The following is a 23,106-nucleotide window of genomic DNA, read 5'->3' as shown; positions in this document are numbered from 1 at the left end:
GCAGTCAACAGTCTGGTTGTGTACCGCATGCCAGCTTCCACATAGAAATTTATTGGCTGCATATTCAAAATAACTGTCATTACAGCCTCAATCTGGCCACATACAGTTGGCACCTTGAAATAGGAGACTAGAGATAAAAAAATGAAAAAAAGGCAATGTTTTCTTATGTTCATCCAAAAGGACTTTAAAATAACCTAAAATCAGCTGCAATTAACAGTCGATGGTTCAACCTCCTACTCAGAGTGTCTTTTCTTCTCCAAAGCAAAAGTATGGCAGCCAAAAAAATGCTTTTTCATCCAAATATTTCCTGGATGCCCAGCAGGAAAAAGTCTTAGGATAGACTGTGGGGTATACATATTTCAGATATATAAACAGATGTATAGATGGATAGATAGATAGATATTATACTCTGTAATATAGTCAGGCATCCTCCAGATGGCGACACTAAAACACATCTTCACCAGCAACAAACACAATTCTTACTCAAACAGCTCATGAAAAATATGTAAAAATTAAAAAACATAGTCAATGAATTCATGTGGCATATCATTTTGTGCACATTTTGGATTTTGTATGTGTCACAAAGCGCTGGTCACCAGATATGTCGGCTTTCCAGCGATCCACCGTCAAAATGGACAAGAGCCATCACAATGAAAATGAAAAAGAGGACATATTCTGCCAAGTCAGTTGGACTGCTTTGGCTCTTTACTGATTGATAAGTCACAAGAAAGGCCCAGTAATTCCCTCTGGTACAGTAACAAGGCTATATGAAAACACTTCCATGCACAGAGGTGTTTGTCTCCCTGACAGAGTATGTCCCCCCACACACTCCTTCCATCATCAGGGATGGGATTTTTTCCCTCGATTCATCGGGAAATCCTGCCAGTTGGATGCCCTCCCAGTCATTACTAACAAGCCTCTCATAGCCCTTCATTTCCTCATTTCTGTTTCATTTTCCCTCCAACATCCTTGCATTGTGCGTATGGTGTATGTTTTGCATTGTGGCGAGTCTCTCCAGACCTCCTGATGGACCGAGTTCAGACATCACCTCTCCCAATGGCAGCCATGTTATCTTCGGCAGTCCATGGCTGTTGCTAAGTAACTTGAAAATGTCTACAACTGTCAGCATCTCACAGTGCCGTTTATGGGTACATATTTACAAAATGGCACTTTATTATTTATTTTTTTACAGCTGTGATCACAATGAAGACCCATGATTCAGAGGACGGTTTAATAATTAGCAATGGCCTCAGATAAATTCAGATGAAAACGATGGGGATAATGGAGAAAAAAATTATACTTTACACTAACATTCTGTATTGTTGACAAAAGAAGGAGTCATTTGACTAAACTACCCTTCAACCAGAGGATATCCAGTGTCAGCAAAGGTCACCCTGTTTGTGAACAAGGCTCATTGTGCCGCTCTAATATACAACCCATGAAGAAAATCTGATATAAAGTTGGACAGGAACACTTTGACTATAACCAGCAGTGAATAACCGAACAGAAAAACAATACTGAAGGTGTTATTCTCAGTATCAGATGATTCTTGTTGGGGATTATAACCTCTGTGAAGGAATGCAGGATTTATTGTGGGCCCCTGGAATCATCGGCACCTTTCACACCACTAACAACAGCAATGCTATAAACAAACAACACAATTAGATAATTATATTTTAAGAACTTAATATATATATATAAACATGAATGCATGAATTTATTTCAGGGGCCCCTGTGCAAAACATGTTGAACGAGATCACAGTACAAGATGGGGCCACAAGGATCCAGATCACAATGTATTGTAAGTGGTATAGGCTTCCGAAAAGCACAAGGTAATGTGGGGCATCTGGTGGTCTGGTCTGGGGTTTTATCTTCATTAAAGCCACATACACAACAATAGCCCTGGACCTGCCATTTACCAACCTGTCGCGTTCGCCAGTAAAGGCTCGGAAAAAGCCGAGTGCAGCCGAACGCGGGACAAACCCGCTCCCTCCCCATCCCTCCTCTTTCAGTCGTGGTGCAAGCAGCCATGTTGCCGCGAGCTTGTTCCGGTATCAGGGCAGGATCGTGCGCATAGACTGTAATCGGGCGCAGCTCCTCGCCGCTCTCCCCCTGTCGCCCGTGACACGCACCTCCTAACGAGAACACCCCACTTGACCAATAATGGATTTTACAACTTGACGATTCCTCCCTCAGTCGGCTGGTTTCCGGGAATAATAGCAGCCGCCGCACCGACAGGGCGAACTGGTGTGTCGCCTCACTGCAGTGCAGCACCGTTGAACGACCTTATTCCAATCACGCAATACAAGGAAGAGCGCCGGTGATTTCCGTGGATTTTGAGTTTTGAGGTTTTGCTCCGAGCCTCTCGCCGCCGCCGCGGCCGCAGGAAGACGAGCTAACTAGCTAGCTTTGCTTGGGGAGAGACACCAAGGAGCTAAACGGGCTAACGCCGACCTGTGGACGAGCGAGACACATTTATTTTGTGTTTCTCGTCTGCCATGTGACCGCTTGTTTTTTTGGATACCCTAACCCTGGATACTTCCGCTGGGAACATTTTGAATAGTTTTGTGTGAGTTGGGGAAGGTCAAGACCTCGTCGGGAATAACTTTGGCCTGAAAGTTTGTGGACCCCGGACTTGATTTCAAAACTGAAAGGAAGCGTCTCTGCCACAAAAAGAGAAAAGAAAAAAACAACAACCCAGGCGTCGACCCCGTGTTGTGAAAACCATTCGATGTATATTTTGTCGGTTAGTTCCTCGCGAGCCGTCAGTTGTTAGTTCGCAGGGTCGCGTGCTAGACTCCTCACTGGACAGGTCTCGTTCAATACAACCGTTGCCCCCAACTTTTCTCCGAGCTAGCTCGAGTAGCTAGCTGGTCAAGACGTCAGAGCAGCCGGCTGGTAGCTCGCTGGTCACCGTCGGTGCTGGTAACTGCGAAGTGGAAACTGTTTTCGCACCGAGACCGAAGCTGAAGGACACACTTTTGCTTTTCCTGTTTTCTACTTGTTGACAAACATGGGACGTGCGGTCGCCGCTAGCTAGTTCCTAGCTAGCTAACTCGGCTAGCCGCTGATGTGGGATTCAACTTGTTGATTCACGGGCTATCTGTCGTGCTGCTAGCTGGCTAGCGCTGGACATCTGTTGGACATTTTTCCTCCACCATCAGCTAGACAGATTTTAAATGCACAATAGACACTGACTGGTTGTTTTTGCTTCACTGTTCCCTTTTTTTGGCAACTTCCAGTCTATCAAAAATGTCAACAAGGATCCCGCTGGTGCAAGTCATTGAAAATTCGACAGGACAGGTGAGAGACTCTTCAGATCATTTCCCAAATTAATAGTTTGTAATAATTAAGTATTAAGAGTTCATCTTTACACATAAATCTACTTTAGGATGTGATCTTTATCTGCTGTGGAAATGGGCCCTGCTTTGGCCTTTCACAGTCTCTGGTTGTCTCTTTGCCTTTGCTCTGTCTCTGTTGTCTTTGCCACACAGCAGTGATTCACCGGCTTGCCTACGCACTCACACTGGATTTCCCACTCTTTGCAGAATAGAAGAATACATTTAAGTTTCTGTTTAGTCTGTGTGTCAGGGCATGTCCTCCTACTTGACTTTTCTGGACTTTGACCTGTTGTAATACAGACAATCCTGTCTGACAGTTCCACATGAATGTCATATAGTTAACACAAGTACAGTAGCCCAGCATCAAATAATCAGCCCGACTATTTCCTTGACCCTTGGCCATTGGAAACATTGATAAACCATTGTAAAGTGTCTCTTTTCGAGAGAGGACAAGGTTGATTTTCGTTGGGTGATTGATATATTTGCTCCTTCTGCAGTGCAAGCATGACCTGAAAGTCCCCATGCAGTTATGGGCTCTTGGAAGAAAAAGTTGTATTTGCAGGACAATGTTGATTACAAAGCTGTACATGCTGGTTGTTGTTGTGAGGAAGAAGACTTTGTGGCTGTGTTTATAAAAGAAAATAGTCTGTCAAAGTTTTTGGTGCTAATGCAATCTTGTAAGAAGCAAGACTGATCATTGGTTGATTATGAAATAGTTCATTAATGAGTAAAGAGCACTTCTGCACCAGATGTAGATTAAATTGAGAGGTGTTACATTAGAATAATTTAATTTCCTTCAGTCACCCCTTGTATGGCACCCACAACAATATATCCTCTTTTTCACTAAATCCACTGACCCTTATATTACGGCCAAAAGGCTTCTAAACACACAATACTATTCCATAAATGCATGTATCAAAATTGCAAAGGATTTTGAGAGCTGGAGATTAAAAAAAGTATGCACGTTTATGTTTCCATTCAGTTGTATTGAGAAACACTCACTCACACACACACAATGTTAGTGTGTTCAAAAGTTTAAAAGACAAAGAAACCACTTGGCTGTGCTCTGTAAATCATTAAGGCTGGAAAACAGCCCTTGCTTCAAAGACAGCATCTTGTTGACAGTTTCACTGAAGATTCATAGTAACGATGAATGAAACTCACATGAAAACCATTTTTGATACAGATAACGACCTACTTTCCTTGGACAGCTGTTGACAAGCTGTGTGTGTGTGTGTGTGTGTGTGTGTGTGTGTGTGTGTGTGTGTGTGTGTGTGTGTGTGTGTGTGAAGCTAACCCATGTCTATATTTGTGTTGCTTGAGTATCTGTTGGTGTAATAATGTAGCTGCGGTGAAGGCATTGTTTTAGCAGTTGGTCAGTAGCCTCGATGAGTTTAGCAACATACAAAGAGCAAATGTACAAACATAAAAACATTTTTTAGTAAAACCGTCCATGGCTTTTAAAGGAACATGACATCGTAAATAAGGGAGGCGTTATTGAATTGTACTTTTTTCTTTCTTCTCAATCTGTCCCAAGAACTGCACCCTCTGTCAAACAGTTTACTACCTGAGACATTGAAAGCCCCACCCAGGTGTGTATGCTGCAGCTGCACAGCCAGCCACGCTGTAGATCTGCTCTTACCAGCCAATAGGGAAACCCCTAGGTGTTGGCGACTCAAAGGTTCAAAGATATCGTCTGTCTTCGCTTCTTGTGCAAATATAATGGTGACAGAAATGGTCTGTTGATACCACGATCTCACTGAGTGTCGGCGTGTGTGCTGGCTTGTCTCACTCAATGGATCACTGCCTCCATTAGTGTGCAGGAAAGCAGATCGACAGCTTGACTGGTAGGTTGGGCCAATAACGCATACATATTCTAACATGGCTACACCCTTACCTGAAACAGATGTCAGAAACAATGCAGTTGGTTATAGAAGTCTTTGACAGTAACAGCCTCAAATACACACACCAGTCCTCTTCATATCTAGTGGGATTTTTAAGGCTGCTGTCATAGATTAACTGTGTTTTGAACATTTTAGTATAACATACACTTGTACAAACACACAGGTATTAAATTTCAATACTGGCAAACTTCCTCATTGAATTAATGGGAGGGAGCGATACTGATGTACAACTGAAAAGTGTTTACAGTTGTACACTTGCGCTTGAGAGAGAGTTAAAAAAAACAACTAAGTTCAGTATCTTGGTAATTAATAACCTCCCAACCGAACTTCCTGATATGCCTTGTTTGTGTAGCTTTTAGCGACGCGTCTGTACCAATGCAGCCTCCTGTGTTGTTTTCCTGCAGTGCTATTGTTGTTCCGAATGCACCCCTGCTGCTCTTACAGCACCGAGTGAGGATCCAGGGGTGTATGGGGGGAAAGTTTTGGGGTCAACGCAAGTCCTTAACTGGGTTTGTAGGCTAAGGGTCACAGATGGATACTCCCACAAAAACACAGTCTGTTTTAAAGGCCATGTATAGAAAGCCTTTGGTGTCGGGTCTCAAGATACAGGACAAAATGGCACCAGACATGAAGATAGGGTTGAGTGACATGACTTTTCCCTTTTTGTATATTTTGATCTGAATAGTCAATTTGTCGCTCGGTCAAGAAAAAATTCTCTAAATATCCCCACTGTGTATCTGCAAAACGACTGCTTGACTGGAATGAAAACACTGTTTATTTTAATATTTTACATGAAATGTGTATATTAGCGTCTTGCTTGACTTGGATGGAAAGTTTGCAAGCACTTTTCACAGATGACCGGCATTTGCTGTTAATGTTTATGAAGTCTGGTGGACGACAGTAAAAGTTACTGATCTAGTCCGACGACCAACCTGTCGTCACAAACAGCCGTTGGGCACATATCATAAGAGAGCTGTCGGACGTAGTGAGTGACTTTTGACATCTTTCTGACGGTGTGAAATGGCAGATATGTTGAGTGGCTTTGATCTGACGTGTTGCTACACAAGGTTAGGTACTGGCTGTTAGTTTGAGGAACTTATTTGGATATGACACTCATGATCAGTGTGACACCAGTTCAACCTTGAATACTGGAAATTTGTATGCAATACAAGGATATAGCAGGTTCTTAAAAGTGTGGTTATTAAAACTACAACTCACAATGTATTTTGTCTCAAAAACTGATATTAAAATTGCAGTAATTTGGTCTGAAACCTGCATAACGTGTGTTAACAAGCTTTGTGCTTTTATCCACTTCCCCAGACATGATCAGTTGGTTGTCTGATTTCCTGTTTTACAATGTTCCCTCTCTATTCATTGAGACACGTCTTCTGAAAAGGCCGACTAATGCAGCCAGAAATACTGGTCTGCCTCTTCAATTGTTACTTCATCCTCCATTTCATTGTTTTGGTAGTTGCACACACTAGCCGAGCAAGCTGGATCCTCCCCACATGGAAGTGTGATGTCTTCGAACCATTAATTTGTCCAGGCAATATTTCCTTGTGGTAGAAGTCATGTACAAGATTTGTAATTTTTACATTGGGTGTATCCAAGGTTTATTTATTAATAAGATTCGCTGGCCACAAAGGACATTAAAAACAAGAAACAAGGAAATAAAGTACAAGTCCCATATAAAGGCTGGCCTTACCTACTCCGTTTATACCAAAGCTGAGTTTATTGAAGGCGAGGAAAAGTTCCTGCAAGAACTTAAAAAACAGTAAGAAAGCCAGCTTCGGCCCGTTTTTTGAGTTACCTTTCTAGGATGGCTGAGCGTGCAGTCTTTTTATTTAACCGAATTAATGACTGCCGTCATGTGATTCTGCCTACGAGTATATACTTCCTGTTGCTGAACATTGACCCGTTTGTGCGGTACTTTATCAAACAGGAAAAGGGGGAATGGGTTCTGTGGGATTTCTGTTGGACGGGAGGACTACGTTTCATAGGGCATGGGAATAATAAGAATCATCTGATCATCATTTCATACAAGCAGCTGGCAGAGTTCAATGCAAAAGCATTTTCATTTGAACACTTAAAAGTAAAACCCGGGGTCTTAAGGTGTTTTCTTCAGTTATCTTTTAAACAAACAAGTTATTACATTCAGTGTTATTCACCAAAACACGTGTGTAATCAACATTTCTAACAATCGTGCTGCATTTTTTGATTTTCCTTTTTGTTTTAAAAATATTTGCAAAGACGTAATTTGAACTGTTTTGTTTACATCCATGTCTGCTTGCTAGCTGTCTTTTGCTACACTGCCTTTTCATCACACCACATTTATCAATAAGCAGAATAGTGTTAAACAAACCACAAAATGTATTGAGGAGTAATGACACCGTTTCAAATATTCAGTATTGATATGTATCAATACTTAAACATATTTAAGTTAATATATATTAGTTGAGTTGTAATTTCCCTCTGCTTATAGGAAAAGTAGTGGGACGAGAGATTCTTTTGCAGATTTTGTTGCATTTCCCCCATTTTTGGATTGAAAAGAAGATTGTTGGCCATGAGTGTTATCCATATAAGTATTCCCAAAGTCCATATCATATTGTAAAAACTTGTTATTCATCTGCCCTAGTTTCCAGTCTATTCCAATTTGACCTTTGTAACCTGCACCATGACAGGAAATGGTGACGATTGCAGGTTCAAAATGCCATCAAGCACCACAGCAACAAAAGACAAAGCAAACATAGTATTGGAAATATGAGTGAAGCTAAGAACAGTTGGATGTGTTTTGCCTGACACCTCGGGAGCCTGAAAGCTGTTGGGCTGGAAATGTAATATAGAGGAGAGGGAGAGAAACGCTGAATGTGTGAGAGTACTGACACAGGTACGCTGGAGAAGATGTGTTGTGATATTCCAGTGGTGGCGCTTTTTTTTTTTTAATTCCTGCTCCCTTTTAAATGAATAATTTTTTAAGCAATCTATACCACACACACACACACACACACACACACACACACACACACACACACACACACACACACACACACACACACACACACACACACACACACACACACACACACACACACACACACACACACACACACGTTGCTGTTACGCCCAGGAAACCATAAATTATGCCTCTCTTCTTACCAGACCAGTCACTAGGCAGATGAACAGAAAGACAAAGCTAGCCAGGGCCCTAGCAACAGAGAACCTGCCACACACACACACACTGGCAGTCCCTCATTTATTTGTCTGCACACACAGACACATGTAGTAAGTTATTAATTGGATCCAAATTATGTGTTGATTTATTCATTTCATATGCCTCTACCTCCTTTATACCCGGACTTCCGGAAGACACTTAAATATAGGACAAGCAAGTGCTACCTAGGTGTTTAACCAACAATGCAGAGTGAAGTTCAGTGCTGTGTGTGTGGACTGTCTCAGGGAGCAGGGTAAAACAGGCCTTTCCAGTCGAGTAGGTGGTAGGTGTGGCAGCTAACTGTAGACTTGCGAAGTGAAGGGTTTGACGTCATTCAGTTGAAGGCGTGTTGATTTCTTGCTCACTGCTTCAATGTAATTCACCTTTTCTGTTTAGTCATCTGATGTCAGTCTGCCGTGAATGTTTGGATTTCTTCCTTTGATCAAATGTGTGTTTGGATTTCTAGTAAAGATTTAAGTAATAATTGCGAGAGCCGGTTTAATTGTAAAAGATTTGATAGCACAACCCAAGCATGTTTTGCCTTTTTATTGTCATATAGAGGGGAAACAACTCTGCAAGAATAAAGACACAACTACAGATAAAAGTGCTGTTTTCGCAATTATATGTTGCTCTAAAATCAAAGTAGATGCGCTTTTGTGTTGGTGGCAAACGTTCACGCCTCCATTGTTTGTTCACTCAATGCTGCTTCCAAGTGGTAGTAATGCTGCTTAGTATCCAAAACATGTTTCCCAGGGCTAAGGCAGTCCGTGTCAGAGGAGTTTGGTGTGATGTTACTTACACTTGCCCTTTATTCACCTGCTTAACAGTCTTTGATTAGTTTTAAATCCTTTTTTTGTAGCCCCAACTGTTGAACAACTTGATTCTGTGGCTTTAATGTGTTTCCTTTTATCACTCACATCCTGCAGGATAAGCTGTGTCCTTTTGGAGGAAACGTTCTGATCTCTGCTGAGTCACACTGATTCAGAAATCCAGTCAGAATGGTGAAATTGGGTTCGTTGGGGTTCACATCAACTAGTGGGAACTCGTAATAAGCAAGTCTTTGTGATCAGGCTATTAATTCCCTATCTTTGATAAATGGAGTCTACACCCAAAATATATTACAGACTTGCTTCTTGAACCCAGTTGCTTCATTAAATCTGTCCTCAAATTGGGATTTGTAATAATATAAAACATGAAGCTTACTTTACTTTTGCTTAAACCGGTGGCACTCTTCCTGTGATTTAACTGTGCCAGGGTTTCCACATGAAATTGTTTAGCCGAGGTGATAAGCCACTTAGCTGTTAGATGACTGCCAAAACAATAGTCGTACTCACACAACCAATATATGGCATTGACGGTATGAAATGGCACCTTTTTGTTTCTGTGTTTCACTTTTTACCAGTTTGTCAGTGGTCTTTTTTTTTTCTGTTGAAGTGTCCCGGACCTGCTATAAAACACAGCGGGAAACCCTGTACTACCTCGATCCACACATGTATTCATCAGCTTTTCAAATCAGCCACCCCGTGAACGCTACACAGACCTGTTTGCTCCGGTGGCTCACATGCACTACTCACACTCACACACACAGTTGCATAGCAGCACAACAAGGGCACGCAAAGGAAGTGCTGAGCAGCGTGTCCCAACTGTGACGGCAACAGAGCAAACAAGAGCTCTGAATTGATTTGACGCACACGCACACGCACACATACCTAGGAGGTTAGGGTAATCCAATTCAAGAGAACACACACACACACGACACTACATTCACAGCAAACTGAGACTCGGCGTGACACCACCTTGCTAAAGTAAGGGGCCTCTCACAAATATACTAAGCCTTATGTGTGAGTGAAGAGTTTGGATAGCTCGTGCGCATATATTGGCGATACTTTTTTTGATCAGATATGGCCCTGCTCGACTGGCTCAACAAGAGGCGATAAAGGAGCATGGAAGCAGACAATTGATTTCAATTGTGATTTGAAACATTCTGTAGATCACTATTGTTTTTCAGTCTTGCACTGCAGTGAGAGTTGAGCCAGTCGAGCTGAAAGAACACATCAGCACTCCGACTAAAAAGCTTTTCAGTTTTAAGTATACAGTTACTGTTGGTTGACAAGCTGTGGTGCAATAGTTTGGGATAAACTGGGTTTTAGGCCTTAGGTTTACCATTAAAAGTTGAAAAATCTTTAGCTGTGAAAATCCCTCTGTAGAGGTTACATGATTTATCGTTTATTACCGTGACACAGGCATGATGAAATAATGTTCTGCTTTGTCACCAAAAGATCTTTACTGGTATGAGTCACAGGCTGTATTTTGTTTTGCCGTGCTTTAAGCTATAAATGGGTCCAGTGACACTCAATGAGCTTCTGCCTTTTGGAAATCATCATCATCATCATCATCATCATCATCGTCCTCATCATCCTCATCATCCTAGGTGCATATAAAATGTCACACAATAAAATAAAAAGGAACTGGAGGGTTGAAATAGCCAAGCAGGGCTATTCATACCACAATATATAAATGTTAACTAATGCAGGAAAAGGCTCGACAGATAAAACAATAAACTCTAGACTTCCATGCCATGATATTTTCACATTAGTCCCCTGCTGACCTGAGGCATGTATTCAAAGTTTCCTTTTTTAATTCTGTGTGTGTGTGACTGTAGTGTAAAAAGTGCTGCATTTGTTATTTTCTTTCCATCCATTGACGAAAATAGATTTATGCAAAAGCTCTGGATGGCTATACACTCTAAGCATGTTTAACTGCCTTTCCATTACGAGTTCAATCAGGTGGCATTTGGCAGCTTTTAAACTTGTGTCCTTTTAATATCCCTCTCATTAGAGTGCTTGTTTCACATGAGTCCTCCTAAAGCTATACCCGTTTGGTGTTTCCTTGTAATTATCTAGTAGTTCCAGTTGGTAGATGTAGTCGCAGCCGCAACTGGTGTTTATAAGTGAGAGCTACTATATAGCTCTCAAGGTGGTGATTAAGAAGAGATCTTCTGTGTTAAGTTGACCATCGTCAGATATGTCACAAGTTTTTTTGTTTTCTTCTTCTTCTGGAAACCAGTCTTCCCGCTAAAGAGCAACATAAATAGAAACAAGAACATGACTTGCAGGTTAGGGAAAAAAGAGAATGGTGGAGCGGAAGAAAATTAAAGAAGGATGAAAACGATACAAACAAACATTGAGATAGAGGGCAGGATTCAGCAAGCGACAAATCTCCATGGCAACTGTGTGTGTGTGTGTGTGTGTGTGTGTGTGTGTGTGTGTGTGTGTGTGTGTGTGTGTGTGTGTGTGTGTGTGTGTGTGTGTGTGTGTGTGTGTGTCGTCCCCACCTACAAATGTCAGTATAATGCAGCAGCTTTTGTGTGTTATGTATCCAATGCTTGTTTGTTCCACATATAGCGTTTGTTTGTGGAAATATCATCTTCAAATATTGGATTGAGTTTCACAATTCAATATTAAATATTGTTTAAATAGATCCAAGTATTTGTCATTGAAATTTGTATTTGAAGGAAAAATAATGTCACACCAGTATTTCTCCGACAAAAAGCCATTTGTGTTTACTGCCCCAGTTAAACCATGCCCAATACATCATTATAAATAATGAAATGTTCACCATTACATTTTAAATCGATTTGTAGAGCCACACTAAGTAACCCACTCGTGGAACTGCAGAGCTGCTGCCAAAGTGTTTTATAGAGCAGAAAAGTAAAAGCTCAAGAAGTGTTTTTATTTTTTTTTACCAGTATTGCCACCCTTTCTATCAAGTTATGCCAGTTTGGCCAGAGTGCTCTGGGTTTGGCCGTCCTAACAATTCGGACCACGTTTCAGTGTGAATGGGCAGCCAAAACCCTTCCGTGTGCTTAGATCCGATGAAATTAAAAATTAGTGTTGTATAAAAATCAATAAAAGCATAATTTCTATCATACAATTTGATTTTAACCGCCATCTTTATTTGGTACTTAATACATTTTGTACAGCACAGCTTCAGATACGCTCCCATCTTGAGGAAAATGTCAGACATGACAATGTAATATCAAATTGTGGAAAATGGTCTCTTAATAGTGTGCAAGTGATAAGTGAATCTAACTTAATAAACGCTTGTTACTCTTAAATTGAATTACGTTTGATATGGTTTTCCCCCAAGGTTATATTTGTCTGTCGATGCACAGTGCACGCTATCTTTATTTTTCTTTTGAGCCCACAGTAGCAAACTTAAGTGGTTCTCAGACAAGAAGGGATGTAGTAATTCATCTGTACTAAATTATTTGCGATGAGAGGAGACAATGCGATTTTACATTTAATTGATAAGCGCAGGTTGTGATGTGGTATTTAAAGAAACAATCTGCATGACAGCTTATAATAATAGCGGTCAATGAGACGTCAGTTAGTTGGTTGGCAATGTTGGTATCAAAGTCACCATATTTTAATTGTGTGTAATAGGATAAATATTGGGTTTATGTGTAACTATACCCTATATTTTAATTATCTAACCAGGTAAAAATCAAGAGGTCAGTCTCATATTTCTAATATTTCGCTGGTCCCATTGACACACGTGCCGCATATTAGTTTTACAACAGCACACAGCGGTGCAGACAGTAACCTCACACCCAAACTCAAAACATGGCGTCGGTGTGGCAGCTCAAATCCAAAATAGGCCGTGGAGGAGCAACCGTAAAACATTTGGAACAAGTGGCTTAATCTGACACTTATTTTATTATTTATTTATATCTTTATTATTATTCATTCCCATGCATGCTGCTCAAGGTAATCCGAGTGACCGGCTCGTCTGCCTGGCACAAACCGAACGGCTAACATTAATGTCGGTTGCATAGACTTTCATTACGATGCGTTCAAGCTCTACTCAGTGAATATGGAATCGGCCAAGAAAATTGCAATGGGTGCATCTCTAGTGATATTCAATTGTCACTGCAGAATGCGGTCATGGAAGGCGAGGCAGCATGATAAACTGGGAGAATAAAAGATCTGGAGGGCTGATCGAATTGTAGTTGATAATTGATCTTGCATCACAGTCAGCACAGCTGAAGAGAGCATTTGGCTCTTTGCAGTGTCGTAAATAGTGTTAAGTTGTTTCAGCTTTGCCTGGTTTGTCGTGTTAATTTTCCAAAGTGTGTGTTTTTAAGCTCCCCTCTCCTTTTATTACCCCTACTTTGCCTGTTGACGACATTTTTGCCTATGTTTGCCTATCTTGCACTTGGTAGTAGTGCGATGGATGTCAGCTTTGCCTGGTTTGTCGTGTTAATTTTCCAAAGTGTGTGTTTTTAAGCTCCCCTCTCCTTTTATTACCCCTACTTTGCCTGTTGACGACATTTTTGCCTATGTTTGCCTATCTTGCACTTGGTAGTAGTGCGATGGATGTACGGCGACTCTCCTTTAGGGTCACTTTCTGAACCGTACTGTACAAAATACCATCTGCTTGTATCGGAGTGCCTTCATCCAAGAACTCCGATTAGTAAAGGTCAGTGATAATGAGGCGAGAGTCAAAACACAACGAGTACTGGCTTGGATTACCATTGGCTGTGTGTGTGTCCGTGTGTCCGTGTGTGTGGTCATATGCACATTCTGGTGTTTGCAGTGTGGCAGTAAATGGCTCTCAGCTGTAAACATCTTGTCAGTGAGTTTTCACTTTGAGGGTGTGTGCGTGCATTGGGAGGGGGTCTGAATTTGTGGGCTTGATATAAACACTATACTAATGGTCTCTCCACACGGTAGGCAAAGAACGCTAAAGTCTGCCCTTAATCTGACAGGCTTGACACGGTAGCCACTGAACTCAAGTTGAATGATGGTTGTGGTAGAAAAACTAATCTAGCATGAAAATGGGAAATAAATTGGTTTTAAAAACATCTGAGCTGAAAGATATATGTAAACAATTCACTAAACTGGAAAATTAGAATCAAATCAGATGAAAGACTTGCTTCTTGTCATGTTTTGTTTGTTTTAAAGGTAGAAATATAATGTAATTAAATGTAATTTTAAATTAAGTGTACCTGAAAAGAAATGTACGCTTGCTTTCATTTCTATTCGGCAGCTGATTTATTGGTTGTGCCAGGAACATTTAGTTGATCATTGGCTTTTTTTAATGGCATATGATGACTATATTTATGTAATAGCTGCTTGTTTATTTCTGCCTTCAACCTGGATTTGTCTATTGAGTACACATGTTGGCCAGCCCAACTTGTTTACTTTTTTCACCCTGCTCTGCTTACTGCCCCGTGAGTTTGAAGTGGTCAACTATGTCATGTGATCTTTGGGCTTTGTGTTTCCAATGAACTACCTCTACTCGGCCCACAAGAGGTCCCTTCATCTGTTGTGAGTGTCATTAGCAAACCACTCTGCGTTTTCAGTGAGTATATGTTCAACTCTGTATTTAACGGACATTTCACAGCCTATATGCCAAGTTTCCTTTGGACAAACCGGAACTTAAGTTAGTAAATTCTTTTTAACACAGCGGTTTCAAGTTGGTCTTCACACACGGCATCAGAGTATTGTGAGAACAAAACAATGATGTCACTTATTGTCCTCCAACACATCTATATTTAAAACTGAGGGTAGAGAGGAGAGCTGGATATCCAGTGTGTGAGTTGGGGGAGGTTTTTTTTGCCTTGCTTGCAGCTGCCCAAAAATGAAGGAAGAATCAGAAGACAAAAATAGTCTGACATGAAAGAGGATAGGAGAGAAGGAAGACCAAAGAGCTGAAGACTGTGGAAGAAGGAAAGAACTCAGAGGAAACGCCTGGATTTATTTCAACGTGCTTGCCCAGTACACGACTAAATGTTACACGAAAAGTTAAGCCTGCTGACTAGTTGGATGAGTGTGTGATCGATTTAGGCACCAGTTAACCGAAGCGTGAAAGTTCATCTCTTTCTTCTGACCTTCATGTCAGTTGTAGTACAGTAAGACTGAAGTAATAGAGATTGTTCAAATGATACATTTACGGCGGGCCTATATCATTGGATTATACTCATTGATGCACTTAAATGTTGCAACTGGTAAAGGGGGAGCTGCTTTTAACTACTCAATTATTAACTAGGCTGTATACAGCTTAATAATACATCACAGTTTAATCGTTGATTTATATTATGAATCTGAATCTGCAACTTGGCCTAACTAATAGCTAGTGTTTTTAAAATACATATCGTGCAGTTAAAAGTATGGTAGCTCCCTCTGAGATGGAGAGGATTGGAAATGTAAAGTTACATAAAATGGAATTACTCAAATAAATGACAACTAACTCAAAATTGTGTTAAGTACATTACGTGAGTAGTCTAAATGCACTCAGTCACACTTCACCACTGCTAGAAAGGGAGCTTAAAATAGTGTTCAAGAGCACAAACTTAAATAAAACTAAATTTTGCTCTCAAAGAATGAATAAAATGTACAATTTGTTTGAATTAGTTATTTGTGGAAATGCCCTTTCTAATGTGCTTTAAAAAATAAAATACGCTGTTTAGTTGTGATCTGTTTTTATTTAGTTTTTTTAAATGACGTACTGTTGCGGAAAGTCCCAGTAGGCAGGTCCTTGGTAATGCATTTGTTAAGGAGCATTGATCAGGTAATTCATTACAGTTGTGTGGTTGGACTGTGTTGACTGTCTGGTAGCTCGAGTAGTTTTTCTGATACAAAAGCAATGTGCTCATCTCAACATGTGTAATAGAGCCCTAGGCTTATCGTTGTCTGCCAATATCAGCACATACCTAGTACATACCCACATATACTAGTTTTCTATTTTTCACTATTGTCATCTTTCTTGTTTTATTGCTGCCATAATTGTTTGATTTTACCTTCTTTTCTTAAAGCACTATACAAATAAAATGTATTATTATTATTATTATTCCCAAATCACAGAGTGCTTTAGATTCTTTCAGGCTTTCACACGTCGTCTTCGGCAGCATTGCCACTGACAATGTCGGTCAGCACCCCGGAAACCAGTTTCCTCGGATGAGATAATCAGGTTATTCAGCAAATCAGACGTGTTTACATGCATAGTAGGAAATAAGTCATTTTTCCAGCAGTCATTTTTCCAGCAGTGGAAACAGACTTATTTAGACTTTTGGAGGCTACTTTTGAATTTAAATTTTTGTGGGACTTTAACTTAGGTTTTGCAAATAAGGACACATAGCTACATGTAATTATCTTTACTTTTATCCACAAGCTCTTTCCTAAGTCTTTGTCATGCACATATGTATGTGTTAAACGTCGTTTACAAACACGGTTAGGTGTATGCCTGGCCAAGAAGTTAACTTCCTCCTAAATTAATGGAAAAATACTAGGTTTCTCTAATCTTCTACCGCGATTACTAGGGGTGGGGCGGGGAATCGATTCAGCATAGTATCGCGATAGTTTGCGTGGCGATATTGTATCGATACACGGAAGCCAAGTATCAATCTTTTTTTTTTATGTAATCAATTATGAGAGGCATCGGAAAAAGAAATGAGAAATGCGCCTTCCGCGTGTAAATCAAACGTCTGGACTTCCTGTCACTCGTAGCGGCGCTGCTGCACAGCTGTTGCACGGCGAACAGGACAAGGTCCGCGACACGGCGCTGGTCAAAGACGTTAACTCAAGCATAAATCAAACTGGCTGCTGGTGCTCTCGTAGCGCTGGAAGCGGCTGGTGTTACGGGTTAACAGGTGGCCGTGTTAACTGGTGACTTCCGGCCGAAAGTCGCGAGTTAACACGGCCGCCTGTTAATCCGAAACACCGTCATCCCGACGCAGCTCCTGGAGAAGTAATAGTATGAACCCAGACACGATGGCGTTTGGTGCTCCGACCTCTTTGAGATTTCCACAACAAGTATAACGCAGAAATAGTAGTTATTTTCTTGGTGGATGGCAGAAATGGAAACTCTTTGCACGAAGATAAACCACAGAGATAAGCCCCGCCCCCTCTCTGGCGCATCCAGCTCGTATGACGCGACTATGCAGACTGTAACACAAGCAGTTCAGTTTGTCAGGTGCAACATTTATGAAAGTGTTGGTCAGTTTGTCTGCTTGACAATCACATTTTCCTGCAATAAAAATGATTGAAATGAGATGACCAGACTGAAAACGTTATCTTCTTAGATACAATATGTTGACAAAGTTTTCCTTTGGGGACAATTTGCGGTGAAAAAAAGGGAATAAAATCGCAATATTCAATATATCGCAGAATCGTGATTGTATCGCAGTATCGTGATAGTATCGAATCGGAACCCAAGTATCGTGATAAAATCAAATCGTGGGACCTCTGGTGATTCCCACCCCTAGCGATTACAGAAACTTTTATATACAATAATGCAAATGTACAAATACAACAGCAAAGCATGGCTGCACAGTGCCATGCGAAAACATTCACTGACCTTGAGTTTTTGCTATTTTGTTGTATTACAGCCTGGGAATTATGTAATGCACATACACAAAATAGATACAGTGAAATTAAATGTATTTTTCTAAATTCTGAAAATCTGTTTAAGTCGACATGCGTGTATATATTTATATTATATATACTTGTTTAAAAATACTTAATTTAAACTTTTGTATTTTTCATCTGTAAGTTATGTTACTTGCATATCTTCTCCCAAACCTTTTTCAATTTCATCAAAACAAACAAAATGGGATGTATTATCACCTCCAAGAGCGAGATCACACAGATGTCTGTTAGGATCAGTCTATAACTCAGTTTTGGATGGTCAGATTGGGTCTCATAGTCTTGAATAATGTCCACATCTGACTCATTGTTTCTCTCCCCCTCTCCCACATGGTCCAAAAATAAAAATGATTTGCTTCCCCCTTACGCAGGGCCCCATAAGGACCTTCCCCTGTCCTCCGGGTTTAATGTAACCGTCATTTGTTTTTAATCCCAGTTCCCCCTGCTTTTGTTGAAGCTTAATCTGGCCTATTACACTTTGTGCAGGTCTGCACTGTCAGCATGAGCATGAGGATGTGGAGGTGGGGGGTGTTTGGGACACAGACGTTAGATCATACCATCTGGAGCAAGACACACACAAACACGATGAAGTAATCACGGGGTCCTTTCGATCCCGTGAACCTCGACGTGTTAACGAATGGAGGGAGATGTTGATGAAAATGTGATCTGTCGGTTATTTGGGACGCAGTGCGAGCCTCTAATTTGTTCAAGCTGGAGAGTTAGATAATTAGGTGAATATAACGAGAACAAGAGAAAGAGATGATTTGTGCGCACCAACCAGCGGCAAAAATACACAAGGGCAAAGGGCAAAACTGCCCCTAAGAAATATAAGTTTGCCCCTGATATCACTAGGAGAGGGGCAAAAAATGCCCCCAAAATTTCCTCTAATAATTATGATAATTTAATGAACTCGTCAAAAACATCGTAGCCTATAAGACCCGGTCCAGTTGCTATAGAATGTTTTAGATTTTCGCCTTTTCGGCAGGCTCATTTTTGGTTACAAGACACAAGCACCGTGGCTCGTTTCTATTGAACCCGGAGCAGGAGAGCTACTCCGGTGCTCCTCGCAGGAGAGCGAGTGCTGCAGTCTTCACCCTGGGAGCGTTTCAAAGTCGCTCTGCTTTTCACACCACATATTGTTCGACTCGCTCTATCCACGTGCGTGCGTGCGTGCGTGCGTGCGTGTGTGTGTGCGCGCGCGCGCGCGTGTGTGTGTGTGAGAGCACTCACTTGTGCGCGCACACGTGTCTGTGCACATCGGGGTGGAACTCCGCCGTGCGCGATCCCGAGATCAGTGAAGAGTTGTAAACGTGCGACCATAGAGAGACATAAATGACATGCCGTTGTGTAGATAAGATCAATAACATAAGGCCGTTTAGTTTGCTTAATAGCAGAACAAGGTTCTTGGGAAAGGGAACCTTAAATTACTTCTGTTGTCGCTAAAAGATGTAAGGGGGGGCGGAGGGTGCCTCCCCCCTAATGTAATGGTAGGGGAAACACTGTGAGCCTAAATAAGTATATTTATTATTTTGAACAAAGGTTGAATGTAGGGCTGCAACTAACGATTATTTTTAATAATCGATTAATCGGTTGATTATTTTTTCGATTAATTGATGAATCGGATAAAAAAAGCAAAAAAACATTAATTTCCAACCCTTTGTTCAAAAACAGAAGTGACAGTGCAAAACATCTTCAGAAAGCACAAACAGGTTGCTCCTTGAACATCCCTGAGCTGTTAATTAAAAAAATTAGATTAAAATGGACTAACACTAAAAACATACACATGTACCATCTGCCAAATATGAGCCCTTTTTTTTTTTACTGTAATTGATCTCCTTGGAGCAGAGGCTGCTTTAGCCCTGCTTTATCAATATGTATGAAACACTGGGACAGTGGGAAGCTGTACTGCTCTCTGTTAGCTAAGCCCAACTACGTGATTTGATTCAGTCTACGTTGAGTAAAAAAAAAACCTGCAGCCAGATCCTCCAGTGAGCCGATTTAACGTTAACGAGTGACAGCGTGAACTGAACCAGACCGGGGGGTTACGGCATGTTTCACCACGTTACGGTTTTTTACAAGCAAGACTGAACTGTAACGGAACATACCGTAGCTTTAACGACAATACACAACCCAAACACGTTAGCTAACGTGATAGCAAGCTGACTAGCTTCCATTAAAAACAAGTTTGAGGGAAATGAAGCCGCTGTAGACATCTTAACACTGATAGGCCAAGACTCGACACGTCACATCCAAGATGTTCTATTTTTGCTAAGATCACGACTTCAGCGTTTCTCAGTCTCTCACTCCAATCTCAGACACGCTGGCGGCCAGTTGCGCTGCTCTTTTTTTTTTTTTCTCCGCGACTTTATGACTGCCGTAATAATCGCGCGACACAACGAATCGATAATGAAATTCGTTGCCAACACTTTTGCTAATCGATTTTTATCGATTCGTTGTTGCAGCCCTAGTTAAATGTTATTTCACAAGTTTAAAAAAATGCCCCCATTTTTTTTTTTTAAATGCCCTGGACATCGGGTGCAAAAATTACCCCCTAAAAAATATGTAAATTTCCCACCCTGGCACCAACAGTGTGAATCCTTCTCGGTGGCGTCAGATCTCCGAGAGGTGTCTGTGATTTAAGCCGGTGTGTGTGTGTGTGTGTGTGTGTGTGTGTGTGTGTGTGTGTGTGTGTGTTCGCGTGCGTTTGCGTCTCGTCACCCTGGAGCCAGCCGTCCTCTTCTCTGACCCTGATCCCCGTCACCTGTCTGCTCAGATCATACACGCGCACGCTTGCTGTGACCCTTTCCTGGAGTTGAAACCCAATCGCAGTTGCCAACCATGAAAAACTTGCCAGCACAGCGAGGTTTTGTTTTCTTTCTGTGGGTGTGTGTATAACTCGAAAGAACTACTGTCTGCTGTAAGATGAACTGAAGCATTTCTACTCCTTACGACCATATAAAGAGATTATTAAAATAACTTCTGTCCTTGGTGGCTCAAAGTAAAGTCGCACAGTGAATGAACTCGGGGTACGATATTATTTTATGCTTTTGAGTCGTTTGAAGCCCAATGGGAATATTTTACCAAGTGATGCATATTGTGTCATGACTGACAATGTAAAACATTACCCACAGTAAAACGGTAGCAATAGGAAAATCATCACTCAGCTCTGTGTCCCAGCACACAGTTGACTCTACAGAAGAGAACCAGCGTTAATAAACTGTTAGTGGCTCTTACTGACATGTGCTCACACCCAAATATTAAGAGATTAAGTGACACATCTGAATGTGACTTGGACATTTTAGAAATGGCAGAGCAAATACAACCCATCAGCATAAATTGTAGAGTTTAAGGTCCACGTTTTATAAGACGGAACAGGTCGGAAAGTTGTTAGTAGTAGTAATAGTTAGTCGCAACTTTCTGTGTATAAAGCAGTGGGCCTGTATAATAATATTTTTTTTGTATTGGTATGTACAGCATTTATTTCCGCATAAAGTTTGTTGAGTGATAAAGATTCTTCACCTTGTGTTTTATTCAGCTGTTAAAGTCTCAAATGGTAACCCTGATCTATATTGGCTGTCCATCCTAATCTTGCTTCCAGATTATAATGCAGATCTTGTAACTGCCTACTAGCTTTAGCGTTATAGACCAACTCTCTGCCGACTGATTTTTACTGTGGCAATGGTGAGTTGTTCCGTTGTATTTATTTTATATTGAGTATAAATGCATTTTAAACCTACATAATGTGTCAAAAGGGCAGTGAATCACCTCAGCAGAGGGAGGACAGGAGGAGAGACTGATACCGACTGATGTCTTTCTCCTTAATTGTTTCTAAAATAAATGGATGGTTTCCAGTGAGGCATTAATGAGTTTATTTAGTGACTTTTCTGTTGTAAACATTGCTGTTGCTGCTCTAGAAACAGTTTAATTTAGTTCAATTTAAAATATGAATGAATTCTAATCATAGAAAGAATATATATATATTTAAGCAATAAGGTACGAGAAGCAGTTCTGTGTTGTGCAATAATGTACTGTTCAAGGGTGTTGTTATTGTAGACACAGTACTGCCTCAAGTACCTTGTTGCTTTTTATAATACCTGCGACTTTATAAATAGTAATAGTAAGCTCCCTTTCAGCACAAAATAGTTGCAGCCACCAAACGTTGTGTATCGCATTTCAGCGACAGAGAAAATAGTCCCTGACCAGGCAGGTACTGACCAGGCCGGTTGAAAGCAGGGTGGAGGATGACACTCAGCCACCTAAAGAAGTGCTCTCGCTGCTTCTGTCTGTCTTTTCTCCATCATTTTTCTCCTCCATGATGTTTAGAGAACTTGCCTCGCGTCGGGAAATTACCGACGTAACTTAATTATCTCTCACTGGAAATTATCACGATTTTGTGATCAAACCCTTTTCATTCCTCATCTTAGTTTCCGCTTTTATGCACTCGCATAACACCCACTATGCACCCGCTAACTAGTCTGCTCCCAGAGCGTTATCTGCTCTGCTCTCCTGATTGTGAGCTCTATCAACGTTTGACTGTACAGCAGTGTGTTGTCGTTCGTTATGCTAGTGTGGGGGATGCTAAGTGAGCTCGTTAGCTGTTCCGTTTGAGCTACTGTTGGCAAAGAGCCCCGTTGCAATACTGTGAACACTCAAGCAATAAACCTGCAAGTTAAGGAAACCAACGTCTGCGAGTCGTTACTGCGGACGTTACAATATCAAAGTTTACACGAAACATGTTTGGTAACTGTCAAGCTTGAAATGACAACTAACGGTAGGGCTGTGCGGTATGGGCAAAAATTCATATCACGGTATTTTGTAAGATTCTGGCGGTTTCACGGTATATCACGGTATATATTTTTTTAAACAAGTAAACACATTGATTCCATTAACAGCACTAGCCAACTAGACAGCAGTACTGTCAGGGAGCCGTCCATAGCCACAACAACAGCAGGCAGCAACATTTACTTTTTACAGCTTAATACTGGGAGCGCAGTGGAGCTACTTACCTGTCAGTGTAACTGGGCTCAGTCATGGTTCACACTTGTTATAAAATTACAGCGCCGAATTGCATGGTGGGTAGAGTTCGCGCACAAAAAAAAAACAGGAAGAGACAGACCGGAAGACACGCCACACAAACAGCTGTTCGCCGCCCAACTTCCCAGCATTCAATTTGGCCGTGTCATTTTGAACCATAAGTGAACCAGGTTACCCTGACAGCTAAG

The 23,106-nt window shown here is 41.1% G+C and overlaps 1 protein-coding gene across 1 annotated transcript in view; it reads left to right on the top strand.

The window, feature by feature from the left end:
* The first annotated feature begins 3,192 nt into the window (after positions 1–3,192).
* Positions 3,193–23,106, top strand: part of mark2b (MAP/microtubule affinity-regulating kinase 2b) — a 50,062-nt gene continuing 30,148 nt past the window's right edge. The window contains exon 1 of the mRNA XM_079215154.1: positions 3,193–3,303. Coding sequence (XP_079071280.1) covers positions 3,253–3,303 — 51 coding nt within the window. The 5' untranslated portion in view covers positions 3,193–3,252. The remainder of the gene's footprint in view (positions 3,304–23,106) is intronic.

This window comes from Taurulus bubalis (genome assembly GCF_910589615.1).
Source record: "Taurulus bubalis genome assembly, chromosome: 3".
In the NCBI taxonomy this organism is placed as follows: Eukaryota; Metazoa; Chordata; class Actinopteri; order Perciformes; family Cottidae; genus Taurulus; species Taurulus bubalis.
The sequence above is the reverse complement of the archived record's forward strand: the minus strand, read 5'-3'. Positions and strand labels throughout refer to the sequence as shown.